Consider the following 27,135-nt stretch of genomic DNA (forward strand, 5'->3'; position numbering starts at 1 on the left):
TTTATATTTATTTTTAGACCTGAATAGCTTTGCTTTGACAGTCTTTTGTATTGCATTGTAGAACGTATTTTGATATGCAATAAATAATAATTACAAAAACAGTAAACGTTTAATTTTCTCATTTGCATCTTTCAATCACAGGCAGCTGTGCATCATTGGCCCTTTCTAAATTTTAGATCAACAGGGTGACACAGCTTACCCACTCCACTGGCACATCTTACCCTTCTATCCACTACCTTTGTGTGTAAACATAATATTATGTACATATGAAAGTTATAATTTTAAATTCCTGACGGAAAAGTAGCAGGATTTCTGTGACTCAGCCTGACCACTAGGGGGAGGCAAAGAGACACGGTGTGTGTGTGTGTGTGTGTGTGTGTGTGTGTGCGCGTGTAGGACTGTAGTTGCCTGCAAAAAAGCTTGCTGACAAACACACCACTTCAGATGTCTGAATCACTGTCTGTGTCATTTTCTGCTGTAACTAGTCCCGTCTCTAATGTCGCTCTTCAGGCCTTCAGACTGGTTTGAGGAGGATTGTATTTATTTATAGTCTGTTGGAAGAATAATGCTGACAAAAAGACAATGTCTTAAATACTCAATTAGAATGTGCTTGCTTTCGACGGTTTTTAAAATGCTCTGGTGTGGCGTTTGTTTAACCAAGTAAAATGTTGTCGTTTTAAACAAGTAATTATGAAAAGCCTTCAAATGAGCTGGTTGTCGGAGATGTTGGCTGACGGTACTGTACATGTTCTGACGTGTTGCACTGCACAAACTCAAAATCAAGTCTATCATTTTATTTCTGATCCCGTGTTGTTTTTAGTATTTATTAATCAGCTTTTATTTTTATATTTTCAGTTTAATTTTAGTTTAAGTAATTTTGTTATGTGCTTTTGCTATTTTATTAGTTTTCAAAAATATTTTATGTAATTATATTTTTATTTTTTAAATAATTTTAGTAGGCTACTTCAACTAATTTATTTCAGAGATAGTAGTAAAGGCAACATTTCTAAGTTTTTCAGCTTAAAGTTACTGAATTATTATTATATTTTTTTTATTAGTTTTAGTTATTTTGTTGTTTTTGCCATTTTTATTATTATGTATTTATTTTTACAGTAGTCAACATTTGAAGTGGATCAAAACGTTTCATCAAAGTTATACATGAATTACCCGTTCTCGTATTAGGACAACTTTGATGAACTTTTTTGATCCACTTCAAAATGTTGACTACTGTATAGCTTTAATCTAATATATAGGATTTTATTTCAGCTTTATTTCAATTATCAAACTACTAATTTATTAGTTTCATTTTTAGTCATTTTAGTACTTCAGCTTATTCCAGTTAGTTAACAGTAACGCTTTTCGGATCCTATCCCCCCTCTATTTCTATTAAAATTATAAAAAAAGAAGAAAAAGATAAATAAATAGCTAACGGGACTGTGGGTCTGTGGGTGGGTCTTTTTCCAGTTGTATCTTCTGGTGTCTGATTCTGTTTCCATGTAGAGATGGGCCAGTCTGAGCGTGCTTCCATCACTCAGCGCCAATTACCTCCATTCACGACCCAACAGGACTAGACAAGGTGTGGATCGCCAGGGAAATTCACCCCACCAAAGACAAACAGCTGAGAGCTCTGCGGGTTGGTGTGTGTGTGTGTGTGTGTGTGTGTGTGTGTCAGACGCAGTGATAGATCAGATAACTGCCCTCACTTTCTCTATTATACCTCATCCTTTTCTAAATAAATCTTCCTCCATCTATTCACCCACTCAAACGCCACTCTGAAAATTTCCTTCAGGGAAAGGTTCCTCGCTACCCATTTCCAAATAACTTCAGTTTTTCCTTCTGTTTCCTCATTCCGCTGTAAATCTTTCCCAAGGCGTGTTGGTGAGTGATGTCGAACACAGGCTGTCGCTCGGCCCTCTTTTCTCATTTGTGTCTGTTCTGAAACGGCCCATAAATATTTAGCTTTTCATTCCCCTAATGATTCATGGGTAACTCTGGGCAGCGACAGAGGTTGTTTGGCCAATAATTGACTTAGGGTATCCTCTTGTCTTCTGACTAGAAATGGTCTAACCCTAGGGTCACTAACCCTAACCCTAACAGCTGACTAATTAATTGGCGAAGTCAACTGATGAGTCTAGGGGTGGGTGATATAAGCTAAATATAATGAATATGAATATTAACACGATATGAATAATTATATTTCACGATAACGATATATATATATATAGCCTAACTAACACGTAAAAAAAATTTTTTCCAAAAAAGCTCAAGCTCACTGAAGACAAGTAAACACTAAACAGTCAAAACCAATAAAAATGATTACAAGCAATAGGATATAAAACTACAATGAAAAAAAAAAAACACAAATGAAATAGACCTACCTGAAAAACTTTAAGCACTAGAAATAAAAAACTACTATAGAACAAAGCAGGTTTCTTAGGCTGCTGTCACTTTAAGAGCGAATGCACTGATCTAATATACTGATACAAATGCACTTTCTTTCTCAACCATTTATGTTCATGTAAGAGATAAACGGACATTGACAGGTGTTTTTTTTTACACATAAGTGGGGTTTTTTTTACAATAAGTGTGTGTATTTGGCTGTTCAAGCTCACTTAGGTACTAAAAAGATATCTAGGTGCATTTTTACTTATAAACAAAATTGTAAGTAGCGTATTTCAAGGTTTAACAGGTTTTTGTGGCAGAGTATGCTTTTGCACTCAGGATGAAGCGCGTTTGCTTTCGTCCCTGTCTGAATTAAGATGTGTGCCCCAGTCGTAGTTGAATTTTCCCCCCAGATTGTAATGCCATTAAATAACCACCGAAAGCATAAATTCAGCTTCAGTGGACAAGGTAATGGCTCATAAGATGAAATGAGCGAGCGAAGACCCAGATGAGCGGTTTCCTTGAGAAGGAATGGAAGGATTACTTCACTATTGCGTGAAGGTCATTGACCGCTCACCGTTGGAGCGTCTGCTGGCATTGAGGATGTGGATTGGGCACGAAAATCTGCCAGTCAGAGCAGGATAATGGCTTTTCAATGCCGAACACATGGGGTGCCTTTTGAGTGGTGCACGAGACCATCTGACACCAGTCGTTCATCAATCACACTAACCGCACATGAGCATTTTCATTCATCAGTTAAGGCATCAGCCATTTTGATTTCGTAAAGGAAGCCACACGAATAAATGGCAAAATACGCTCTGATTGATATTTGACAATTATAATAGTTCCAACTAACACATATGGCCAAGTGTCAGGTGTTTTCTGGGAGGGTTTGCACACTTTCTTGGGAAGCAAGCTATTGCATAATGTTGGTTTCTCAGAAATAGACAATTAAACCCTGCTTGATGGATACAGTTATCAGCGTAGTGCAAGATTACTAGTTGTTTTTAGTTGCATTTAGGTCCAAAATTAACCCTCTCTGAATACTTTTGTGAATTAACATTTTTCTGAGCTCTTTTGAACTTTATATTTATCAAAGAATCCTGAAAAAAATATATCACAGTTTCCACAAAATATCAACTGCTTTCAATGTTGATAATAATAATAATAAAAATGATTTCTGAAGGATCATGTGACACTGAAGACTGGAGTAATGATGCTGAAAATTCAGCTTTGCATCACAGGAATAAATGACTTTTTTTAAATAGATAAATGTTATTAATGATTATTTTAAATTGAAATAATATTTCACAATACTTTTACTGTATTTCTGAAAGTAAATATTTAAAAGTCTTCGCAACCCCAAACTTTTGAACTTTTTTGAGCTATCAAGAAATTTGGGTTGTCAGGCTTGAAATTGTTGTACCTTTAGATAAGATATTCGGACTATCGTAGTGATAGAACGGTCACAACACGTAGGCAGGACCGCCCTGTGTCTTTGCGTTATGACAAAAAGCTCAGATGGGCATCAGATGTGTGGAGGCACTTACGCTGGATCTTCCCGATTGCTTTGCCCGGAGCACCTGATCCCCTCAGGTAATTGTATTGCTGCTGTCTGGCTCTTTAAATATAGACTCTTTTAATTGAGGTAGACAGCAGGGGGTTCTAGAGGATGGGACACTATTCCCCACCCACCCACACACACACACACACACACACACCCACAGCCACACACTGTCTCTTATGTAGGAAGCTAATTGTAGAGGATTTAAGTGAAGCTCAGCGTGGTTTACTTTGAATACCAGAGGAACATTGAGTTTTGTTTAGCGAGCTCTTGAACCTCAGATCCGTTCGAGTCGACCAGAGAGTGTGTTTGGTAGAGGTGGGCTCGATATGACTCAGGTGGACTAGTACACCAAGTGTATTTTACGCCCTAAGTTTCTAATCCTGCTAATACAATGCTGATGCAATAAAGCAGAACTATAACAAACCTCCCTTTCAGAGCGTTTTGTCAAGGGTGTGGTGTTTTATGTAGTACTGTGGTAAATCTCGGTAAACTAACGTTGTGCAGTCTTCTGTTTTGGGGTTCATTAGGATTTGCTCCTTATATGTTTGACTGACAGGATTTATGTGACAAGATCAGCTCCCCGGTGGTTTGGAAACATTGTTTGTTTGAGCATCCCAACCAGCTCAACACAGAATGTTGGCTCCATCAATGACACCAGTTTGGAGCGAGATCTGTTTGGTCAGATGTAGCAATGTTAAAGGCTTGGTGTATTTAAACATTATTTAAACCAGTTGGTCTGTACCCCTTCCCCTTTAGTTAAATCTATAACTAAAACATTAACTTATGATCTGTTAAACATTATATGTATAGGATACAGGCTGATCAGGGGTCTTGTGTAGGCCTAAAGGGGTTTATTTTGTGATAACTGGCTGTACATTTGTCCCACTTGATACACAGCTACTTACCAAATAAAATAAAGAAATGTCCGGTGTCTGTCAGGAGTTAGTAAGAAGCAATAAAGCATACGAGACATGAGTTCCAAACTTCATCCATCTGGTTTACTCTTTCACTTCCGTTCTCAGACACATTATATCATTACACACTTCAAAATAGTAGTCACAATATAAATCACAAAATGGACATAGAATGCTTGACTGGAATTATATCACATGAGAAGAAAGAGAGCACAGCTATATTGCAAATGACAAATATGACCACAGAATGCCGCGATTGACCAATCAGAATCAATTATTTCAGAGATGCTCTTAATACTGCGTAATGTTTTTAATGACCGGATTGACGTGTCATCAGTATACACAAATTTTCAGGCTACTTTCTTTCTTCTTTTTTTTTTTTGCACTTTACCCAAATATTGATCATCTCTCCTGAAAGAATCAATTAAAGCAGTTCATGTGAACTGAGTTAGCTTTATTCACCAAGTTTGGTGTCCATGAGCTCTAGATACTTACATTCATACATAAAACGAGAATAGAGAGAAAAAAATTAAGATCAAAAATAATAAACTAAATTCTTGACCCACAGTTTATGTGCACTGTGTGTGTAGGGATGGAGGCGTAGTAGTAAACGCGCTGGGTCCCGCTCTACATACTGTAGTGTCAACAAGATTTAATCTGATGTCTTCCTCCCCGCACATTCTTGTATGGAGACTCTGGCAGTTAAATAGTCCCACAAACACAGCCCGGGGGTCTAAACAGCTTCAGCGTTGCAGGAAATGCCACACGGATATTCTCCAGGGATAGAGTTCACCTTGTATAACACACCACACACACCAGCTTACGGAGTTATTAGATTGAAAGCACCCCGGTCCAACAGATCCTGCCAGACTGCAGGGGAAGGTGCAGTTTGCTCTGGAGTGAGAATCGAGGACAGCGGTTTGGTGTACTGAAGTGTGGAGCAACATGCACACATGCAAACACGCGTGTGACTCTGGCAGACTGCCGGTGAGTGCATCCTATAGTATGCCTGAGAGACATTCCTTCTAATTATTTGTAAAGATTTTCCTTTATTAATGTTTGCTCATTCATTTTTCTTGGTTATGACTATTGTATGCATGTGGGATGCATATGTTGATATCAGTGGTGCATGAGCGCACAATTTCGGCAGAAAATTGTGTGGATTGTTTGGATGAAGATGAGTAGTGGGAAGAGTTTAGACATGTTAAAGTAAGGGGGTGATCCGGACTGGGGTATAGGACGGATATGTTCAGGTTCCCCGCTGCTTTTCCTAATCCCACGCTCTGGTTTTGCATGCTTGGAAATTTATACTATATATTTTTCCTGAATCTGTACCATGGTACTATTGCTGTTCTTCATGCTATTCTTCAAAGTACCATGTGAATAACATATATGATTATGGTAGTCATTCAGTACCATGATATTACTATGTTTTATTTAACTGTTATCATGGTATATTAATGGTTTTCTTTGAAGTTCCATGAAGTACCATGTGAGAATTTAAGATTTTTTATTTATTTATTGTAAACATTGTATTTAACTCATTTTCCCTTCAATTTTCATTACCATAATTCAAATACAATTTCTTATAATTTCTATATTGAAAAAAAATATATAGTACTTATATTGGAGAAGTATTAATACATAATGTTAGTTTGTTGAACGGCTTATTTGTGATTTGCATAAATAATTGTATTAGAGTATTTAATAATGACAAAACTACCATATTACTAAATTGAGAATGGCAAAAAAATCTGGTAAAACATCTGGCTGATTATGGTTATGAAACTTTGGAAGAAAATCTCCTTAATTGTCATGAAAGTGTCAATGCAAAAAAAATCTATATGCTGTTTTTTTATTTAATTTGATATTTTCTTATATATGTATGTAATATATACATATAGTATTTTCTTTTATATATTATGTATATATTGAACATTTAGAATAAATCATTCACATGAATATATATATATATATATATATATATATATATATATATATATAGATATATATAGATAATGTGTGTGTGTAATTTTATCTCTTAGTCTTTTTATATTTTTTTATTTTATTTAGCATTTTAACAAGGGTGTTGGGTAATGATATAACGTTCAAGAGATATGTAGTTCATATACTTTGATTTGTATATTTTCATTATTCACATATGAAAGTTTGACACTTGATCTAACTTTTTAAAGAACTTTTCTTGCTTTGTATTTTTTTTGTTTCTTTATTCGTTTTATTTTTTTCCCCTGAAATATGATCTGGGCTTGTTTTGTGAGATATAGTAGTGCTTTCCTCGCTAAGAGAGAAATCAACTTTGAATATAGCGTTCCCTCTCTTTTCACTTCCTTCTAGACTCTCTCTCTCTCTCTCTTTCTCTGCCTCTCCCCCTCCCTCTTTCCTGTATGTCTCTTTCTCCTCCTATTCCTCCCCTAAAGCTATGGATAGCAGTGTTGCGTCACAGAGCGGGGCTTGAGACGGCTCTCAGCGCACTTGACAGAGTTTGAGTAGATTGCGCGCAGCTGCTGGTGAGTTTTCTCCTGTCTTCGCTACATATGTCTCTGGTTAGACAGCAGATGGGTAGACATGATGCTTCCTAGGAGTTTTTCTTTCTTAAATGTCTATTTTATGTCATTTAGGTTATTATTAATGTGAATGATTTAACTTTCAGCTTTAATTTCAAAGCATGTTTAAGCAAGTCTTGCACACATGATGAACTATGCAAGTTGTTGTCGCTAATTGGGTTTAAGCAGGGCAATATTTACGAGATTTCAATATTGCAGCGATTTGTGAAATTGGAGTGTACGTTTTCATTTTATTTTTTATAATAAACCAAAGTGAGAAATACTGTTAGCTAAAGTCCTTCATGGTACATTTTTGTCTTATCTTGACATCAATTCTGAAATCAGTCTAAAATAAAAATCGCATTGTAAGTAAGATTCTTGCTCACTTTTGTGATAATGGTGGCTGTATTCCAGGTGTGGGTGTGGGTGTGTACATGCACATTTGGTTTTGCTGATGCTACATGTTGAAACACACACTGAGTGGAATGTTTCTTGCGAAAAAGTGAAGTTAGTTGGTTTCCACTGCTCCTTTAGCATGGATTGTCCTTCCGGTCATAATTGCACTCTTAAATATATACGTGCTTTAATGGCATTGATGGTTCCATGGAACCTTTCCATTGAAGGTTCTTTATAGTGGGAAAAGGTTCTTTAGATTGTTCAAATGTTCTTCACACTAAGAAAATAATGGTTCTTATAAGAAATGATCACTGAAGCTTCTTTGGGGAACCAAAAATGGTTCTATGACATCACTGTGAAAACCTCCTTTTGGAACCTTTATTTTTTTAAGAGTGTTGTCCATTTTTCTTGAGCTCTTGCAGTTTAGAATCGCAACCAACATTTTTTATTTAAAATTGAAATAATGAGGATCTGCCTTGCAGAACTTTCAGCTCGATTTAGGGCACTGTAATGTGTGGAAAACTACTGGTGGAAAGCAATTTGGAGAGGAGAGACCCAAAATAAGTCTCTTTTGTGCTAATAGCCTTTATTTAATGGACACGAGATCTTGTGAGTTTGTCCCAGAGTTGACAAACTCTATTGGCCTGGAGTGAACTTTGCTTTTTCGAGGGAAGTGATTGTGCAGAGGCTTGTATGTGAACCACAGGTTTAGCCTTGTTTAAAAAGGCTTTCTTAGTATTAGTCACTCAAGGAAGTTTTAGTCCTGCATGGTGACCAAATAGGCCTTTCATGTTCTCTGTATGTAAGCATGGAAATCCCACAGCCCTCCACAGACATTTGTCATCAGCTTTTGTGAAAGGGCTGGTCAGCCAGACGGTTTGTGGCTGGTCTTTTGTGGTCCGTGTTTGACTCAAACTATGACACAACAAACAGAAGTTTGGCTACGTTCTTTTGATTTCATCGGCCCGGCTGTTAAAGCAGCAGGTTAATTCTGGAAGATTTTATTTAGCATGAATGCTCAAGATAAATCTCCCAAAATGAGGGATCAGCCTCCATAGTGGAACTTGATTTGTTAGTATGGAGTTGTTTGGATTAGATCAACCAGATTGATTTGTAAGGATATGGAAGTAACACTTTACAATACGGTTTCATTTGTTAATTTTAGTTAACTTTATATGTTGTCATGAACTAACAATGAACAATACGTCTACAGCATTTATTAATCTTAGTTAAAAGTTCATCTCAACCATTACTTAAGGCGAGACACAGCAGGCAAAAACATAGTTTCTTTTTCACTGGAGATTTCGGGATATTTGTCTTCAAAAACATGTCTTCTTTCAGACTTGTGGTGAAAAAAGTCCGAAATACACATTTAGGTCTTTATTTTACTACACTTTGTCTCTTTGCGTCCAAAAGTTGGCGTTGTAAATCATCCGTTGCTCCGCGATCTGCACCCTGTCATCACACACACGCCGTTAGAAAGCTCTCTCTCTCCTAGGCTGTACAATGTTGTCGGTCCAAATATGGTCATTTCCTTTTTATCAGCAACCAATCGTGAAAGTAAAAGGGCGCAAATGCGCAATCTCATTGGCTGATGCTAAATCTTTAAAGCCCGTTTTCTCAAAATGACTTTTCTCTTATACTCAAAGTCCGAAATCTCCACTTCGGTTTCATTTGTTAATTTTAGTTAACTATATTATTTTGTTGTCATGAACTAACAATGAACAATACTTCTACAGCATTTATTAATCTTAGTTGAAGTTAATCTCAACCATTACTTAATGATTTTTATAATCAAAAGTTCTCTGTTAACATTAGCTAATGCACTTTAAACTAACATGAGCATTTTTATTAACTATACATTAACATTGGTGGCATTAAGTAGCTTTATTAAAGTGCCACTATTATGCTTTTCAGATATTTCCTTTCATGCAGTGTATAATATAGATATTTGTAAATGTAAAAGGTCTTCAAAGTTTCAAAGATCAGAGTGCATGATAAATAAAGTTATTGTCTCCCAAAGAAAGATCTGATTCTGAACGGCCTGAAACGAGTCTTTCTTCCTGCACGAACCTACGTAGGTTTGTAACAAATTTGCGACCACGACCAACGTCTACTACTCAAACGCTGTAGTTGTAGCTGAGATTGGAAAAGTTTGGTTTGTGTTGTCAACTTGCCGAGAAGACAATGTTTTCTGCGCTGTAAAAGCAGAGCAGACTCTTGGAAAGGAGGAGTTTAGAGAGATCGAATCCTTTTTCAGACACTGAGAAAAGAGGTGATGCTATAAGAAAATGAAAGTGTTTTTTGGTCTTGGATGCATGTAAACCTATTGTAGGACACCTCCAAAACCAAATTAGGAGCCTTTGCAATGGCATAATAGGGGCACTTTAACAAATTAGACCTTATTGTAAAGTGTTACTGAGTAGTTTGCCTGAAATTAAAATTCGGTAGTCATTTATCCACCTTTGTATTTCCAAAACTGTGACTTTCTTTTAAGGAAATAATACATTTTGATGACTATCCTAGATGGTTTATGTTTAGATGGTAAAATTAATACTTATTTTGAACCGGGCTTGTAAAACGTCAAAAAGGTCATAAAATTATAAAAAATAGTCTATAATATGACAGTTTTCTGCTTGCTAAATGTCATAATCCTGCAGTAGCACCTCAATCTTGTGTCCTAAATAGGGTAAATTTAGACCGCGGTCACTGTATTCCGACATGCATCTGGGCCACTGGTGTGGTAATGCGTTCTTTCCTCTTAATTGTTCCGGATGTCCACTGACCCAAAGCTGTGACCCATCAGTCACTAGCCCCTGTCAGCATACTTGGGTGACTTCTCGTATTTCCTTGATTTAGACCAGTTTTATCTCTTTTAGAGACATAACTCCGTGCCTGTGTTTGGAATATTGCTACTCGCTGAATACGGCACAGTATGTACTGTATCTGAAACAAATTATGTAATCATAAATGCTTCAAACTTTAGTATACTCTACTCATCACTTTGCATGTTTAATTCAATAGGGTAGTGTCCAGCTTTCAACTCGGGGATAAGCAAGTCATTTTTAATTTTTGCAAGTTTGAACAAATTATCCTTCATAAATCATTCTAATATGCTGATTTGCTGCTCAAGAAACATTTGTTATTTTTTTCAGGATTGTTTGATGTATAGAAAGTTAAAAAGAACAGCAAATCTTACTGATCCTAAACTTTTGTACTGTATAATATGCACTTTTACCATTTGTGGTAGGATTGTAGACATACATATTGCAGAAATGGTAATAGCGTACTACAGTTAGTATACTTTTCCAAACATAGCCATAGAAACAGGGCTGCTTGAGGCTGGATTCTCTGTCGATGTGTTTTAGGTTCTTCTGGTGCCTTTGGATCATTTTCACTTTCATTGAAATTCTGGAAAAGTTTGCCTGTAGACATTTGTATTTTGGTTTGGAGGTATAAGAGATTATGTAAGAAGGTTTGGAGTGGATGAAATTATTCCTTTACGATAAAAAAAATCAAGCTTAAAACCATGTGGACTCACAGTTTGTTCAAAAGAATTGCAATAATGTGGCTTTCTGTTTTTAGCCCTAGTTTAAGAGAACTCAAGGGAAAACAAAGCTCGGTGAACCAAGCTAATATAACGCCGCCTTGGTTTGCGTAAATGCCTTTTTATTTTTTAATCTATTTTATTTTAATGTGTACTTTATGAGCCAGACGCTTGTTTTGGACTCAACGGCTGTGGCATTGGAGTCTGGTACTGAAAACCAATGCAAACTGCAACAGCTCTGATTTCATTTCCTTCATTAGTTGTTTTTTTCTATGCGCACAGAAGCAAAGAAGTCAAAAGATGTTTGGCTGTTGCATCAGTTGCGTAATTGCTCGTTCACGTAATTACTAAACCACACCATGTGTCTGGGTGTAGTTTGCAAACTAAAGCACTTATAACATAAAAGGCAGGTTAGATGCAGTGACACGATGCTGTGCCATTATCCATGCTTATCTTTTATATGGATTTTATTCCCATGGTTCATATGATTTTTATTTATTTGTCTGTTTGATTCTTTTAAATCATAATAATGTCCTTGTGACACAAATTTTCATGTTTGTTATGGAAAAATTTGGCTATGCTTCAAGTTCGCACACACAGCTCTCAGTTTTTTGATGACATCCTCATAAGAAATTATATAAATGGAAAAAAAAAACAGCTGAGACTTCTAACAGCTGTTGCAAAACTCTTACTCTAGATGGTTAGATTAGTGTAGTTAACTCTTTTCTGGATGACTGTTTGTCTTTGTAAGCATAGCTTGATAGATAACTGTATTTGGGTTGAACTCAAGAGGGATATGAATCAGCATTTAATGAGTCTGAATGTATGTTTTGTTCTGTTGTGTTTAAGCGACAGCGTGTCAATGTTTATAGACGTCATAAGCGTCAGACGGGAGAATCACAGATGCGTGAGTGTGAATCGAGACATTTAAGGCTGTTTAGTGATTCAGACCGTTTTCTCACACTGATCACACCATGATGCTGTCAGGGTTGGGCTGATTTTAAGCCTGTTTTTGATCATCAGACTTTGTGTGTTTAAGAATGGTTCTGTTTACTTAGTGTTTTCATTAAAATTGAAAAACATGACTGAGGGTGTGTTCACACTTGTAGTTCGGTTTGTTTGGTCCGGCCCAAACTAATAAAAATGAGTTGTGGTCCTCTTAGCGTTCACATTGGGACTTTAACAGTGAACCTAAAGGCATAGGGATATGTTCACTACCTGATTGGACGGCTTTTATTTCATATATAATATTTCACGATGGAACTTATCGAACATCCCAAACAATGCTGTATGCATAATTGATGATATCGTTTTAGTTAACTATAGTAACCCTGCCACTAACCTGGCATCTTCTTCAAAAGCACTGATTATATCAACCTGGTTCAGATTCAACCCACTTTTGCCATTTTTAGATGCAAAATGCATCGAAAGGTCAGTAAAGTGTCGTTAGGTGTGGTGTCTGAGGTTGAAATTACAGTACAAGTGAGATGTTTTTTCATAATCTATTGCACTGCAATGATGATTCAGTGATTTAGTTAGAATGTGAAGCTGTTGTCAGTGAGTTTCAGGTCTTGTTTGGCCTTGGTCACGGACACAAACTCATGCCCCCCACGTGAGCACCACAGCTCGATGATAGTCAGAGTGACATGAATCCAGTTTCACATCTCATATAGTCAGGGTGAGAAAAGGAAGAACTGTGGGAAGCGTGTTGAAGAGCGTGTTGTTTTGGTGTGACCTTCACTAACTAACATTTAATTATGCTTATGCAATATCAGCTGATTTCAGGTAGTGTATATATATATACGCAATCAAATGATAGTGTGAAGCGTTTGCATGCCTATGCAATGTATGTGTTGTACAGGTGTGCTTTTTTACCATTTTTCCCCTTTGAGTTTTATTTGATGTTGCTCAATTTTGTAATGTCCCTCTGTTTGAGTTTCAACATATCCTGTTACCCAGTTTAGAGTTCCTAGTTGAACAAGCTATTTTTTTTGTTTGTTGAAAATTAGGAGTTCACTTTTAACAAATATTGTATATGCATTTAAAATGTACTGTCTTTAACTTTTAGGACAACAGAACAAATATATTGATGACTTGTGTTGCACTGCACAAATTGTCCAATTAAATGCTATCTAGAGGAGAATGTCCCTCACACTTCAATCTATTAGGCTGTAGCAAGTCATCTTTATGTGTGATATGAAACTAAGATATAACTAAGGACTATTTAAAAAAAATAGTACGAGCTAATAAACGAGCCCTTTGAAATGTCCTACCTAAACATCCTGTATCAACAGGAAATACGTCAAGACAGTTTTAAGATATTTTAAGTGGGTACATCTTTGTGTGTGTGTATATACATGGATGGATGGATGGATGGATAGATAATAAATAAATATATATATGTATATATATATATATTATATAACAATCTAATAATACTATTTATTTTTACAATAAATGCAGTATTTATTTGGCAAAAAAACCCATTGTGGACCTGCAGATAAAAAAAACTGACATTTAAAACATCGGTGCAGTATAATTGTGACAAAACTGGGATTTTATTATACATTATTTTCATCATGCTATGTTGATACTAGACAAAATATTAAAAAATGATGTATAATAAAAGTAGTTGGTAGCGTTTTACACGGTTCATTGTTGCTCGCGCATAATTTCATTCGCCCTTCCAAATGGCGAGGGCAAATTTCTCATGCAGCTTTCCATGAAAGGAGAGATTAAACGCTGACATGATTATCTGTGTGCGAAAGAGGGATGAAAATGTACATTATATAAGACCGAGCGAGCTGTGCAGTTAAAGGGAACAGGTGCTCAGTTTTGTGGCAGACGGTTTAATCCTGCACTAAAGGACACTTCACTTGACATTTGACCTGAAACTCTTTACACTGTCTGCACAGCACATATAGACCAGAAAACCTGTTCACCATGGGTCCCCTTCACTCCAGGTCAACTTTGCAGATTGATGCTGATGAAATATTTAAAAAAAAACCTGATTTTTCATTAATGAAAAGCTTTTGCAAATCAAGGCTTAATTGCTTGAAAGATTATTGATGGAGAAATGAGGGCATGAAATTATTAAAGCCCACATAACGTCATAATCCTCAGATGAATGCGCTCTGATAAATGGGGATGGAGGCTGCTATCGTAACGAGGAACGAAACACATTTCCGGTTACAAGTAATTTGATTTTTGGTTGTTTTAGCCATGCTATTTCAAGCTTTTAGTTAAATGAACAAAATGTAACTAGCGATTTAAAAAAGCTGCATGCATTTTGTGGGAGAACATTGTTTTGGTTGTGCTTCGTCTCTGTTAGAGCTACATATGGCGAAATGTATCTGTTCAATAAAATACCTTACTCACCTGTTGAATTATAGGCTACATTCACACTGCGAGCCTTTGTGCTCGATTCCGATATGAAAAAGAAGAGCATAGTTTTTAAACCTTTATGATATAAGCGCTCATGTTTTGCTTGTATATAAAACTGTCGCTGTAATATTTATGAGTTCTGACACATCTGTCCTTCCACTGACACATTTTGCGACGGTCTTGATAACTTCGGGTATGTAAAGTCTTTGAAGTGACTCATGAGGGCAGAGTTGCGATGAATGTTGATCTATAGAGTGACGTAAAAGTCGAATGAATTCCGATATGTCTGTTCAGACTGAGGCCGCATTGCAAAACATCTGACCTGTATCGGATTTAGGATCACATATGGAAGTGGCACAAAACAGAATGGAAACGATCAGATTCAATGTGGTTTTTGCCGTTCACACTATCATGAGAAAAACAGAGTCGCATGTGAGCAAAAAAATCTGATCTTAGCCACATTTACCTGCAGTCTGAACAAACGCAGCCCTAAAAATGACCTCTCCGCGTCACTTTTACAACATTTCAAAGCCCTCAGTTTTCGCCATCTCCAAAAAGCCAGGCGAATGTTGATTCTGGTTTTATTACGAGCTCTATCGTATTCTCTTTTTGCCAGCAGACTCTCCTCTGTTCGATGTTTGTTTTAAACGGGTGATTCTCCGGAGGTTGGAGATTTGAACTGCTCCATGTCAACCTTTCTCACTCATTGTGACAACTAACATATGGCACTCACACACCATACACTTTACTCTATTCCCCGCGAAGGTCTATTCATCCCGACAGGTCTAAAATGTAAACACTTAAAATAAGCTTACCATAGTGAATCAGGGTAAGACAAAACACGGTTTGGAAGAAGGATTTATGATGTATTGACTCATTATTTACATTTTGTTAGTTTTGAACAAAAAAAAGTTACATATTGTACCTTTAACTAAGTACATTTTTGTTTTTGTTGTGAGTGTGCACATGTAATAGCTAAGAATGGTCCCTAAATTCGATAAGCCCCTCTGGACACGTGTGTGTGTGTTCACAGCTGTCTGTTTCTCTCTGCTGTTCGCTTACATTCACCTCCACACTCAAAACACATTGCCCCTTCCTGAGGCCCATGGGTAATCCAGCACAACTTCAAAATCAGACAGCCTACACACACACACACAAATTCAGCTGTCCTTGGCTTTGATCCCTGGCTGAGGGTCCCTTAATTGCCCAACTGTTTGGTCAGCACATAACATGCTTGAAGTCTCTCGATTAAGCTGTTTCAGAAAGACTCAATTGTGCGTTTGTAATGCAAATTTCAAAATTAATATCCAATTTTTATAATGTACATTATATTGTTTGTAATGCCTAAATTCGCTTATAACATTTTGGCTTCTTGAGTGATTATTTTAGTTTTAGTAATTTTTTTTTTTTTTTTTTTAGACAAAATGGTGCAAGTATTATAAGTGTGCTCCATATGTGAGGTTGTTTCAAACAATCAACAACTTGATTCTGCCTACTAAGATAACCACATTTTAGCTAAATTCCCAGAATTCACCTCAACCCATTGAACAAAAAAAAAAAGTCCAATGTTGGACTGAGAAGTATCCAATCTTTTACAGAACATCATTGTGCGTTTTACAGGGTCATATTCTTAGCTTAGCAATGTTCTAATAAAAAAACTAATTTATTGGAATCACTGTTATTTTTACTATTATTTATATAGGCTACTATTATGATATTTATTAATATTTTGAATTGGCTTTTATTTGTATATAAATTCATTTTAGTTTACATTTGAGTAATTTAATGTGTTTTTGTAATTTTTATTAGTTTTTTTATTTCTATTTTTGTTTAGTTAAGTTTTGTTTAGCAAAAAGGGTTTTCTAATTTTCACTTAAGTTTTTAAAGTTTAAGTTAATCATCTAATATTTATATTTTATTTTTGGCCTATATATATATATATATATATATATATATATATATATATATATATATATATTTTTTTTTTTGTAGTTCTATTAAGCAATAACACTGATTGAAAACAACTCAAGTCGAGAGTTTTAAGTGCACTTCCTAAGGACTGCTAATTGCGTGATGTGACAGTGATCATTTCGAGAGAAGCCGCCCATGTCATATCAGTAGTATGCTGTTTAGGAAGCTGCCTAAGAAGGTAGTGAGAGCTTTCTTGGCGCAAAGTCTCATCTTTCACATCAACTTTCTCCAGAACTTCTTTATCACCTCTCTCTTCATTACTAAATGGGTGTGAATACGTGATCGCGCATCTCATGCCACTGCCCCGGGGTAAGGTTCACACTCTCAGCCAATCCATAAACGGCGATGAGTCCTGTTCTCCTTCAGACAAATGTGCCGTAACTCGTTAGAGAACATTAGTCCCCACCGGTGATTCAGCTCGGCTCTCCAAACTCCTCACAGCGCAGAAAAAGCTGCCAGTTGTCATAGCAGCGGCTCATGGCAAACACACAATTACGTGAGTATACAGGCTGTTCTGTTGACCTCTGTGCAGGAAGTTTTACTGTAAAGAGGAATGACCTGTCGTCTTTTCTCTCATAATCGGTCATAATCCCCACTATAAAAAAATCTAATGTGCTTTAGTTATTGTGTGCGTGTTAGATCACTGTTGATCACTTTCTACATGCATTTGTATTAGTGCTGTCAAATCGAACATAACAGTTTGTTTACATAATTTGTATATATTATTAAATTTATATTTATCATATACATGTCTGTGCGTGTCTGTACTGTATACACACACATAAAATACACACATATGTACATATACACAGACACACACAGATATATATGATATATAAATTTAATAACAAATATACACACAAATATTATGTAAACAAATTTTTGTTAGATGCGATTAATCGTGATTAATCGATTTGACCGCACTAATTTGCATATTATATGTTGTTTCTGCTATATCATTCTAATTTTATTGTGTAATGTTTTCGTGAAGTACAAGTTCAGAATTGTTTTATTTGGTTTTTATTTATTTTTTTATTTAGCAGACCTCAGGGAAGCCCTGGACCTAAATTTGAAAACCTTTTCCATAGAGAATGCAATGCCAATGGAGACCAAAATGTAGCTTTTTTCCCCAATATGTGCCCATTTATCTTCCACGTTTATGAATATCTATAAAGCTCTGACTCAGAAAGCCTAAATTATACTTAAAGCCTTTCAAAGTTTACTCTATTTGGTAGCGCATGCGAACACCAGCGGTCGACACATGCGCTCTAGAAAGTTTCATCTTTGTCCAGTGTCTGCGCTATTTCTCTCCAGAAGTTATGATGACCGACAAAAATGTCTCATAACCCCCTCATACTCGTGCTTGTCAATGCGGCTTGTTGTTGTCGCAGTCTCTGGTATTTTGTTGTTGTTCCGTCTCTTAAGTTTCGTTTTCTAATGTGATTCAATGGCCTGGGCCAGTTTTGCCACCTTGTGGAACAACTGATTAGTGCAAACCAAATTCAGTGCGCATGTGCGAACTTCGTGTACAAAGTGTACACACATACTATACGCGGACCCTCACATATGCATTAAACAGAAGTATACTTTGGGCTTAAGAATGCACCAGTGTTTAAAGGGATAGTTCACCCCAAAATGAAAATTGTCATCATTTATATCCCTAGTTTTCACAGAATTCCACAGAATTTTCATTTTTAGGTGAATTATCCCTTTTGCGCTAAAGTGATTTGTGTGGTCACATTGAATCCATATTTGACTATTCTTGCATTTAAAGCTGTTGCAGCTTTGCACAAAGTCCCAAAAAGCCTTTGGATCTGAAAAACATGAAGGTACACCTAACCTAATTGTCCTTATTGTGGTTGACCATGTCATGCCTATTACAGACAACAAGGCCAATTTAAAAGCAAGCTCTATTTAAAAACTTTATGGAGCCGAGGCTGCCTTTCTTCCTCGGGGTAGAACCCTTTTGAGGTGACGTCCAGTCTGAGAAAGAGATGAGCCAAATCTAATCTCCACCGCCCCATCAGAAGGGTTTGTGAGAGCGCACAGCAGATGATTAGCTCCTCAGATTAGAGGGGCTTTGGACATCTGAAGACTGATTTGGTTGTTGGGGAAGACCAGGACTACCCTAAAACTGCCCTGCCCCCATGAGCGCTTAACCTGACTAGACACCAAGGGGGTGGATTAATTGGACATCTTGTTGGTTCTTTGGGGGGAAGGGGATGACTTGTTGGGACCCTTCAGTGCGGTTTTGGGGTGTGTGACGGTACTGAAGTGTTGTTCTTTTCCACCATGGACTGCCGTCCACGGATGCCCACGGATGGGGCGGCCTGCGCACATCCCATAACGTGGAAGGTAAGAGGAGGGGACGGTCGTCTGATCGCTATTTTTCAATATGAGTCATTTCGGAGGGATTTGGATTAAGCTTGAGTAGGTGTGACAGTCGATGCTTTTATATGAAACAGCAAGCTGCATACATAACGGTGTAAACTGTATCAACCTGAAACTTGTTGTGGTTCTTGATTGAATCCGTTTTTGAGATTCTAATGGAAGAATGGATCTTTTCTCAAGGACTTTATCTCTTCAGAGCTGTCTGTGCAACTTTAGCTTAAATTAGATGATTCACATGACTCTGTTTCTGCTATGTGTTGTAAAAAATGTTTATGCACATTTTTCTTGCTATGCCTAAATTGGTTAAATCTCTACAGCATTCTACTATCCAAACAGTCCATGTGACATATCATACCTGGGCCGTCCCCTAAAGTTTAAAGCAACACCAAGTAACTTTTCCTCTGCGGTCGCCCTACAGGTTGGAAGCGGAATTGTCCATTACCGCTGTCGTAAATAATTTAGCCTACCGCATCCAACTGTCGCACGCGCACGCGCACACACGCACATGCTCTGTTTATCCAGCACTGGCTTTGTAATCATGATGACAATTCAAAAGCTACCCGGCTGCTAGGTATCTTACATGTAGTTGTAGTCTACTGTCGAGTACGCTCCACCTATCGGCAATTTTAACGCTTGCCGTAAAGCAAGTCAAATTTGTAGTTTTCTTATGTCTCATTCGGACTACAGAAACGCGACCCGATCTGGCAATCTTACATAGCGTGGATATATCAGATAAAGGACCACAAAGCGGAGGCATAAGTGCATTTCACCATGTCACGACTTGATGAACCACTGAAACGATTTTGAAAACATTATTTTAAGGTAAAAAATCTTACTTAGTGTTGCTTTAAACAACCGTACCATTTTCATCTGATATTATCCCTATATATGGGCAATCGTTCAAATGTTTTGGGTCTTCTTTTGAAGAAATTAATACTTTAAGCAAGTATGCTTTAATCAAACATGACAGTAAAGACATTTACAGTATAATGTTATAAAATATTTTGATTTCAAATAAATGCTGTTCTTTCTAACCTTCTATTCATCAAAGCATCATGAAAAAGTTTATCACAGTTTCCACAGCAACATTAAGCAGCACAGCTATTTTCAACGTACAAAGCAGTAAATCTGAAGGATCATGTGACACTGACGTCTGGTTAATGATGCTGAAAATTTAGCTTTGCCATCATAGGAATAAATGACATTTTGCAGTAGGTTATTTTAAATTATAATAATATTTCACAATATTGCGTTTTTTACTGTATTTTTGATCATATAAATACAGCCTTAGTGAGCATGAGAGTCAAAAACAGTAAAAATCACATTATACTACCATAGTACTTGTCTAAGAAAAAAAAATACTACAAAATTATATGACAAACAAAAAAGTACCGTGCTATTACAATGGTTTTTGCACATGTACCATATTCTTGACCCATGTACCATGCTACTCTTGAACCTAAATAATAATATATGTAAATACTATAGTAATGAATTCTGTTGCCATGTACAGTATATATTCATGGTATTAAATTGTGAGCCATCCCCTGTACCTTGACAGTAAATTATCATATTTCTAGTTTTGGGATTGGTTATGGGGTGTAAACAAGACTTTTTAGCCATGTGTGTGTGTACGGTTGTGTTTGAGACTGTATGTGATGATGTGAACTATCAGAAGAGAAAGTTACACACCTAGACAGTGACTTCAACACCTAGACAGTGACTTCAGCTTGCAGAAGCAACGGTATGAAGTGTTTTTGTGGTGCGGTTAAGTGAAATGAAACTGACCCCGAGTGACTCAAAGGTTCTGATGGATGATTTCTCTCTGTTCCTGTAGGTGTGTCATCACCCAGACTGCCAGGAACTGAACGGTAAAAGCCCTCTGCACCTGTGTGAGTCATGTGATTCTCGCTGTCACCTGGATGACTCTGACAGCATGCACTTTGACAGGCATCCTCGCTTTGACATACAGCCACAAGGTAAATGGTCCAACAGGCACAAACACACTCATGTTTCTCTCTGACAAACAGGTTTACGGTTCGTACAAAAAACACCTGGACTGAGTGCCAGGTTCATTTCTACAACCAATAACTACCATTCAAATTCAACCATTCAGTCACAGATCAACAGATGCTGATTTTAAATAAAATAAGTTAACAGAAATTTATTTGATAAAGTATTTTTTTTTATATTTATTTCTTGTTGGCAGAAAAATTCAAGTATTTTTTATTAAAAGAAATTAACTTAAATAATTTGACTTAAATTCTTTATATTTTTATTTGATCTTTATCTTTTTGAAAAAATGTATATCTGCACCATTATTTAGTGAAAATAATTGTTTTATTATTATGAAGCAGTTATTTTAGTTTTATTAATTTATTATTGAATTGGCTTTTATTTTTAGATTTTTAGTTTTCATGTTCATTTTAGTTTAACTTTGAGCCATTTTGTTCTGTGCTTTTGTGATTTTATTCTTCTTTCTTTCTTTTTTTTTTTAATATTGCTATTTAGGTTTAATTTATTTTTATTTCAGCATTTCAGTCATTTGTTAGTTTTAGTTTTTAATTATTTCCATTTTAATAATTTTAGTTTGTTTATTTTAAGTTTTTTAACTAATATTGTTATTTCAGCTTTCTTTCAATCAACAGAAATGTTTTAATAGTTTTAGTTTCAGTTAACGATAACAGCCCTGTCTATAAAGAGTGAAGATTGTGAGATCAGATCTGTGTCGTCAGGTTCTATCCTGGCGCGGAATGTGTCGACGCGTTCCTGTCCACCTCGCACGAGCCCCCCTTCAGACCTAGAGGAAGACGAGGAAGGAAGCACTGAGCGAGGGTCAGTCGGTGATCCACAACCGTCACACAACATTCAAATAACCATATGGAATCTTTCAGCCTGTACTCACCAAAACATTGCACAACATAGTGATGCGAAATGCAGCGTTTTTTTGTGTGCATTCGAAACCATTCAAATCAAGCTGAAGGGCATGAAACCCGAACAAAGGTGAAATACACACGGTTAATCTGAAATGGATCAATGGAGATATAATTCTAGGGCTAGATGATGAATCAAAATAAAACTGAAATCTTTATATGGCTTAATGCGATTTGTCTAATATATTTATTTAATTAAATCGCAGCCTTTATAAAGAGTTTCGGAGTGAATCACGGAACTGAGTTCTTTTCTGAACGGCTCGGTTCACAGTAAACTTCACACAAACTCAATCTCTGTAAGCGCTCTTAGTTTGGGTCGCTTATAACATGCCTTTGGGAATGTAACAGATGCTAACCATCTTCCCAAATTTGAGAAGTGCTCATAAACCGAATGTTTTCAACAAAAGAGATGCTTTAAGGGCTCCCTGCAGTTTCCCGCCAAAATAAAAGCACTACTTACAATATTTACCATATAAAATTACAATTAGAATTGTACTTTTATTATTGTATTACTTACAAATGTATCATATTTCTGTATATTTATATTATTTTTCATAAATACTTTTTTAAATTTACAGTGAAATATTAAGAAATGTATTAATATGTATTATTTATATTTATTTGTTTAATTATTTAATGATGATGATAATAACAATAATTATTAAACGTATTAATATTATTATAGTGATATTGATATAATCACAAAATCTGTGGCGAAATTGGGCCACATTTATTTTATTTAATATTTGTATTTATTAATAATAACAATATTATTATTATTATTTTATAGTCATACTTGTATATAATCAAATTTTTTGGCCAAATTGTGCAGTTCTACAAACAAGCACAGCAAACCTGTAGCGCTTTTTCTTTTCTTTTTTTCTTTCTTTTTTTTTTTTTACTACAATTGCAATTTTAATCTGAAATTATTATTATTATTTTTTTTCCTAAATCATTTAGCCCTAAAAAAATCTAAGTGATAATGTCACACGCAGATGGCATGACCCTCTGTCCTCATGTGCCTGTGGTGCTTTTCTGTCTTTTGACAGAGAACGCAAGACTGGAGGTATGAAGCTGAAAGGAAGAGACGGAAAGAAGCCCCGGCGACGCCACACTGATGTAAGCGCTCTCCTCTTTTCTTTTCTTTTTCCATTGCTCAATGTTAATCTGAAAACAAGCACAAACAGTATAGCCCCCATCCTACATATCACATTAGTTTTACTGTACAAGCACAGACTTGAATGTGGACTTTCCTATCTGACGTAGTGCACAGGAAATGACACGATCATCAGCAGCCCCAGTATGTGGTCCCTTGATCGATATCTTGTGACGATCACATTTAGAGTTTGGTGTGAATGACTGGAAGTGGTCTGTCTGCCGCCCACCTTTGACCAGTGTTGGTCTGTCGCCCCCTACAGGACCCCAGAAAGGAGTGCTTCAGCCTCAAGTTTGACCTCAACATAGACATTGACACGGAGATCGTCCCCGCTGTCAAAAAGAAGACGTTACAGTGAGTCAGGGAACAGATCTGTGTACCCTGGGATTTGAACCCACAACCTTGGTGTTGCCAACGCCATTTTCTACCGGTTGAGGAACAAAATTAGCTAGTAAACTTTGTTTTTGTGTGTTTTTTCTGTGAGTGAGTAGTTAATGTGTCCAATATTTAAGTTCAAAATTTATTTGAAAAACTACCATTTCAAAATTACCATTCAAAGGTCTAAATCTGTGATTGGCTGATTTTAAATGTTGATAACTCTGTTTTTGAAACTTATGCACTCATTTTGTCATTCTTTAGAGAAGTGCTCGGACCAATTTTCGAGCGCAAGGGCATTGAGTTATCCCGAGTCCATCTATTCCTGGACCAGTCGAACACTCCACTCTCACTCCAATTTGAGGCGTATCGTTTTGGAGGACATTACCTTAAAGTAAAAGGTAAGTGTACATACCCTGTATGTTTTATGATGTGCTTTGAAGTGTGACCACTTTCTCATCAGCATCATTTTCAGCACATCAATGTAACAGTTTTATCGCATTATACTTCAAAACATATCTCGGTATTACACAACACGACAAACATTGTGTCCACAGAACCAGACAGTTTCCCGCAAAATGAGGTGTGACCAATTAAACTTCATTAGAGCTGTTCTACTTCTAAAGAACTCATGTGACTCTTTTCATGACTATACAACCATGTGCCTGTCTTTATAAGTCTCCATCCCCACGTCTTTAATCTGATAAAGCCAACACAGACATCCCACCTACCGCTCTTGCGTAATACTGAGCCTGTGACGCGAGTGTGAAATGAAGGGTTCGTTCTCAAATGATTGAGACATTAACAGCTAGTCTGAGGAGTGGAGAGATCTACTCTTTTTGAAGACCTTCTGTTACTTTGAATCATACTTACAAAGGATTTGAGCATATTCATTTGTACTGGGTTTGGAATTAAACACTAATTCTTACTAACAATAATCCACACAGTATTGTAAGTATTTTTTAATTGAATCATTTAGTTTATTTTGTGTTGTAAATCAGTTCTAGTAACATGGCCTAATATGCATATGGATGACAGAAGGACCATATTTTATAATTTTACCCCCCAAGTCCTTATAGTGTTAGTCATCGAAATTTAGTTAAGTTTGTTTTTTAAAGTTGTTTTGGTTAGTTATTTTGTTTTGTATATATATATTTTTGTAATTTAAATTTTTTACATTGTTTGTTTTTATTTTAATTTAATAATTTAACATGAATTATTTCGTTATTAAATGGCAACAACAACATAATAATAATAATAATAACAATATTAATAATAATCAATTAATTTAAATGTTGATTTCATATTTAAAATAGTATTTTATTAAAGCAACATTTTTTTACCATGGTTACAGGCATATTATATTATATTAAATGACTTTACATTGTATTATGTTGTGTTTTTGTGCAGCTCGACCCGGCGATGAACTGAAGGTGGAGCAGAGCGTGAAGGACCTGCGCTCTCTCAGTCTGCCCAACATGAAGCCGACAGGAGGGGGCAGCGTCTACATCCTCACACCGGGCAGTGAGAGGGCAGAGCACGGGTCCCTGCCGCGGCGGGAGAGCGTGGCCGTGGACATACTGGTCAGTAGTGACGTTTTTTTTTTTTTTTTATCTGTTTTAGAAACATGGCCTAATGTGCTTATAGATGCTATAGGGTGCTTATAGATGCTTTTTGTGTCATAAATTTGGTTTAGAAACATGGCCTAAATTGCTTGTTTTATTTTTTTGTTTTTTTGTTTTGCAGAATTTTATTTCTTAACCCAAGTCCTATATAGTGTTAGTCAGGGTTGTTAGTCGTAACTTAGATTTGAAAGACCATTGTCCGGCCTAATGTGATTTTTTTTTTTTTTTTTTTTTTTAAGTCCTTGTAATGTTTTTAGTTATAATTTAATTTTACAAGACCATTTGTACGGAGCCCCTAAAGGGACGTGGTGGTGGAAAAAATTTTAGGATGGGAGAATTTTTTTTTTTCAAATCTTTTGCGTTCCCACACAAAATGTTTGCATTCCCTCGCATCCCAAAACCCTTCTCACATTTGATATTATTTAACATATTCAATAGCTTCACTGTGATACACTGTAGGCTACTGTCACCAAATTCAGTTCCAATAACTTTACCCTTTTTAGAAAAAATATTCAGTAACTTCACACTGTTATACAGTGTAATGCCATCAAATTCAGTAAGCAAATATAATGCAAAAGCTATGGTTGTAACTATTATGTTAGCTGCGTACAGTACCAATATAATTTGTGTAAAGAATAGACCTACTTATTTTTTTATGTGCAATTACTTCCCAAACTAAGTGTATAACCAAAATAAGAGAAGTGATGTGTGAACTAAATTTGGTGTTACAGTGAAGTTATAATTTTTTTTTTTTATAATATAAAATGTGCAGAAGCAGAAGCAGCGTTTTTTGGGTTATATTGCACTTTGCAGATGGTCCCTTCGGACTTGTCTCTCAGCCGCCTGCTCATAGAGATCCATTTAGCCTATATAATAAAGCTCGTTTTGAGGAGAATTGGGTTGTAGCTCGTTGTCTAGGTTACTGTGATTGTAAATAGGTGTCGTTTGTGTTTTAACAACGTTTAGCTCAAGAATATTGATCCGGGAAGTTCGAATAGCCTATGTGTATTGCCAACTTCACTGAACTTCAATTGAGTTAAGCACTGACCGCATTTCTTTATATTTGAGTCCAAGTTCAAACACTATGAAACGCTCCATTAACGTACGGAGCTCTGAAACACTGCCAGCGGGACATTAAACAGGAAGTGTCTGTCCGAGCTGCCAACAGGTTTTGCGTGGGAACGCAAATATCTTTGCGAGGGAAAGCAAAACTTTTGCGAGGGAACGCAAATATCTTTGCGAGGGAAAGCAAAACTTTTGCGAGGGAACGCAAAGTTTTTCGGGGGAACGCAAAAGATTTGAGAAAAAAAATTCTCCCATCCTAAAAATTTTTCCACCACCACGTCCCTTTAGGGGCTCCGTACATTTGTCCACCCCCTTGATAGTAGAGGATTTAATTTAATTACTTATTTAACATTTAATTTAATTTAAAAAATATTTTTTTTATTTAATTTAATTTTTACAAGATCATTTTCTGTCCCCTCTAAAATCAATTTTGACACTTCTACTGTATATGTAAATGATCCCTGTTATGATTGGCTAATCTCTTTGCATGTCCAATTAGTGTACTTGCTGTCCCCGTTGACCCTGTGTTCATGTGTTCCTCTCTTTCATGATATCTAAGTCATCCCACCTGACCTTCCTTTTAAACATAACACATTTTTACCTCATGCAGGAAGTTCACTGATTGTATCCTCTGCCACACGCGGGTCACTCTGAGCTTCTGATGTTGGCAATTGTGTACTTTTTAGCTTTTCTCTGTAGAAATCACTGGTTACTCTTTCAACATCATGGGATTGGATTTCCTCGGTTGCGCTGTGATGCTCAGTAAAGATGGATTCATGGAAAGACAAGCCTGAACTCACCCCTGTGTGCGTGTGCAAACATGGATTAATAGGCATCAGAGATGAGTGCAGACCGTAGGATTGTG

At 36.4% G+C, this 27,135-nt stretch overlaps 1 protein-coding gene across 3 annotated transcripts in view; it reads left to right on the plus strand.

Moving 5' to 3' along the window:
• plekhg5b (pleckstrin homology domain containing, family G (with RhoGef domain) member 5b) overlaps positions 1–27,135 on the plus strand; it is a 73,436-nt gene that overhangs the window by 23,792 nt on the left and 22,509 nt on the right. The window contains exons 1-7 of one of the 3 annotated variants that reach the window (XM_056258034.1): positions 5,651–5,850; positions 20,954–21,095; positions 21,852–21,951; positions 23,099–23,168; positions 23,468–23,559; positions 23,845–23,981; positions 24,991–25,163. In XM_056258034.1, coding sequence (XP_056114009.1) covers positions 5,809–5,850; positions 20,954–21,095; positions 21,852–21,951; positions 23,099–23,168; positions 23,468–23,559; positions 23,845–23,981; positions 24,991–25,163 — 756 coding nt within the window. In that variant the 5' untranslated portion in view covers positions 5,651–5,808. Of the gene's footprint in view, positions 1–5,650; positions 5,851–7,240; positions 7,392–20,953; positions 21,096–21,851; positions 21,952–23,098; positions 23,169–23,467; positions 23,560–23,844; positions 23,982–24,990; positions 25,164–27,135 lie in introns of those variants that run through there. The other 2 variants (XM_056258035.1, XM_056258032.1) reach the window with 2 other exon arrangements.

Source organism: Rhinichthys klamathensis, unplaced genomic scaffold, assembly GCF_029890125.1.
Source record: "Rhinichthys klamathensis goyatoka isolate OS25496 unplaced genomic scaffold, OSU_Roscu_1.1 h1tg000147l_1, whole genome shotgun sequence".
NCBI lineage: Eukaryota > Metazoa > Chordata > Actinopteri > Cypriniformes > Leuciscidae > Rhinichthys > Rhinichthys klamathensis.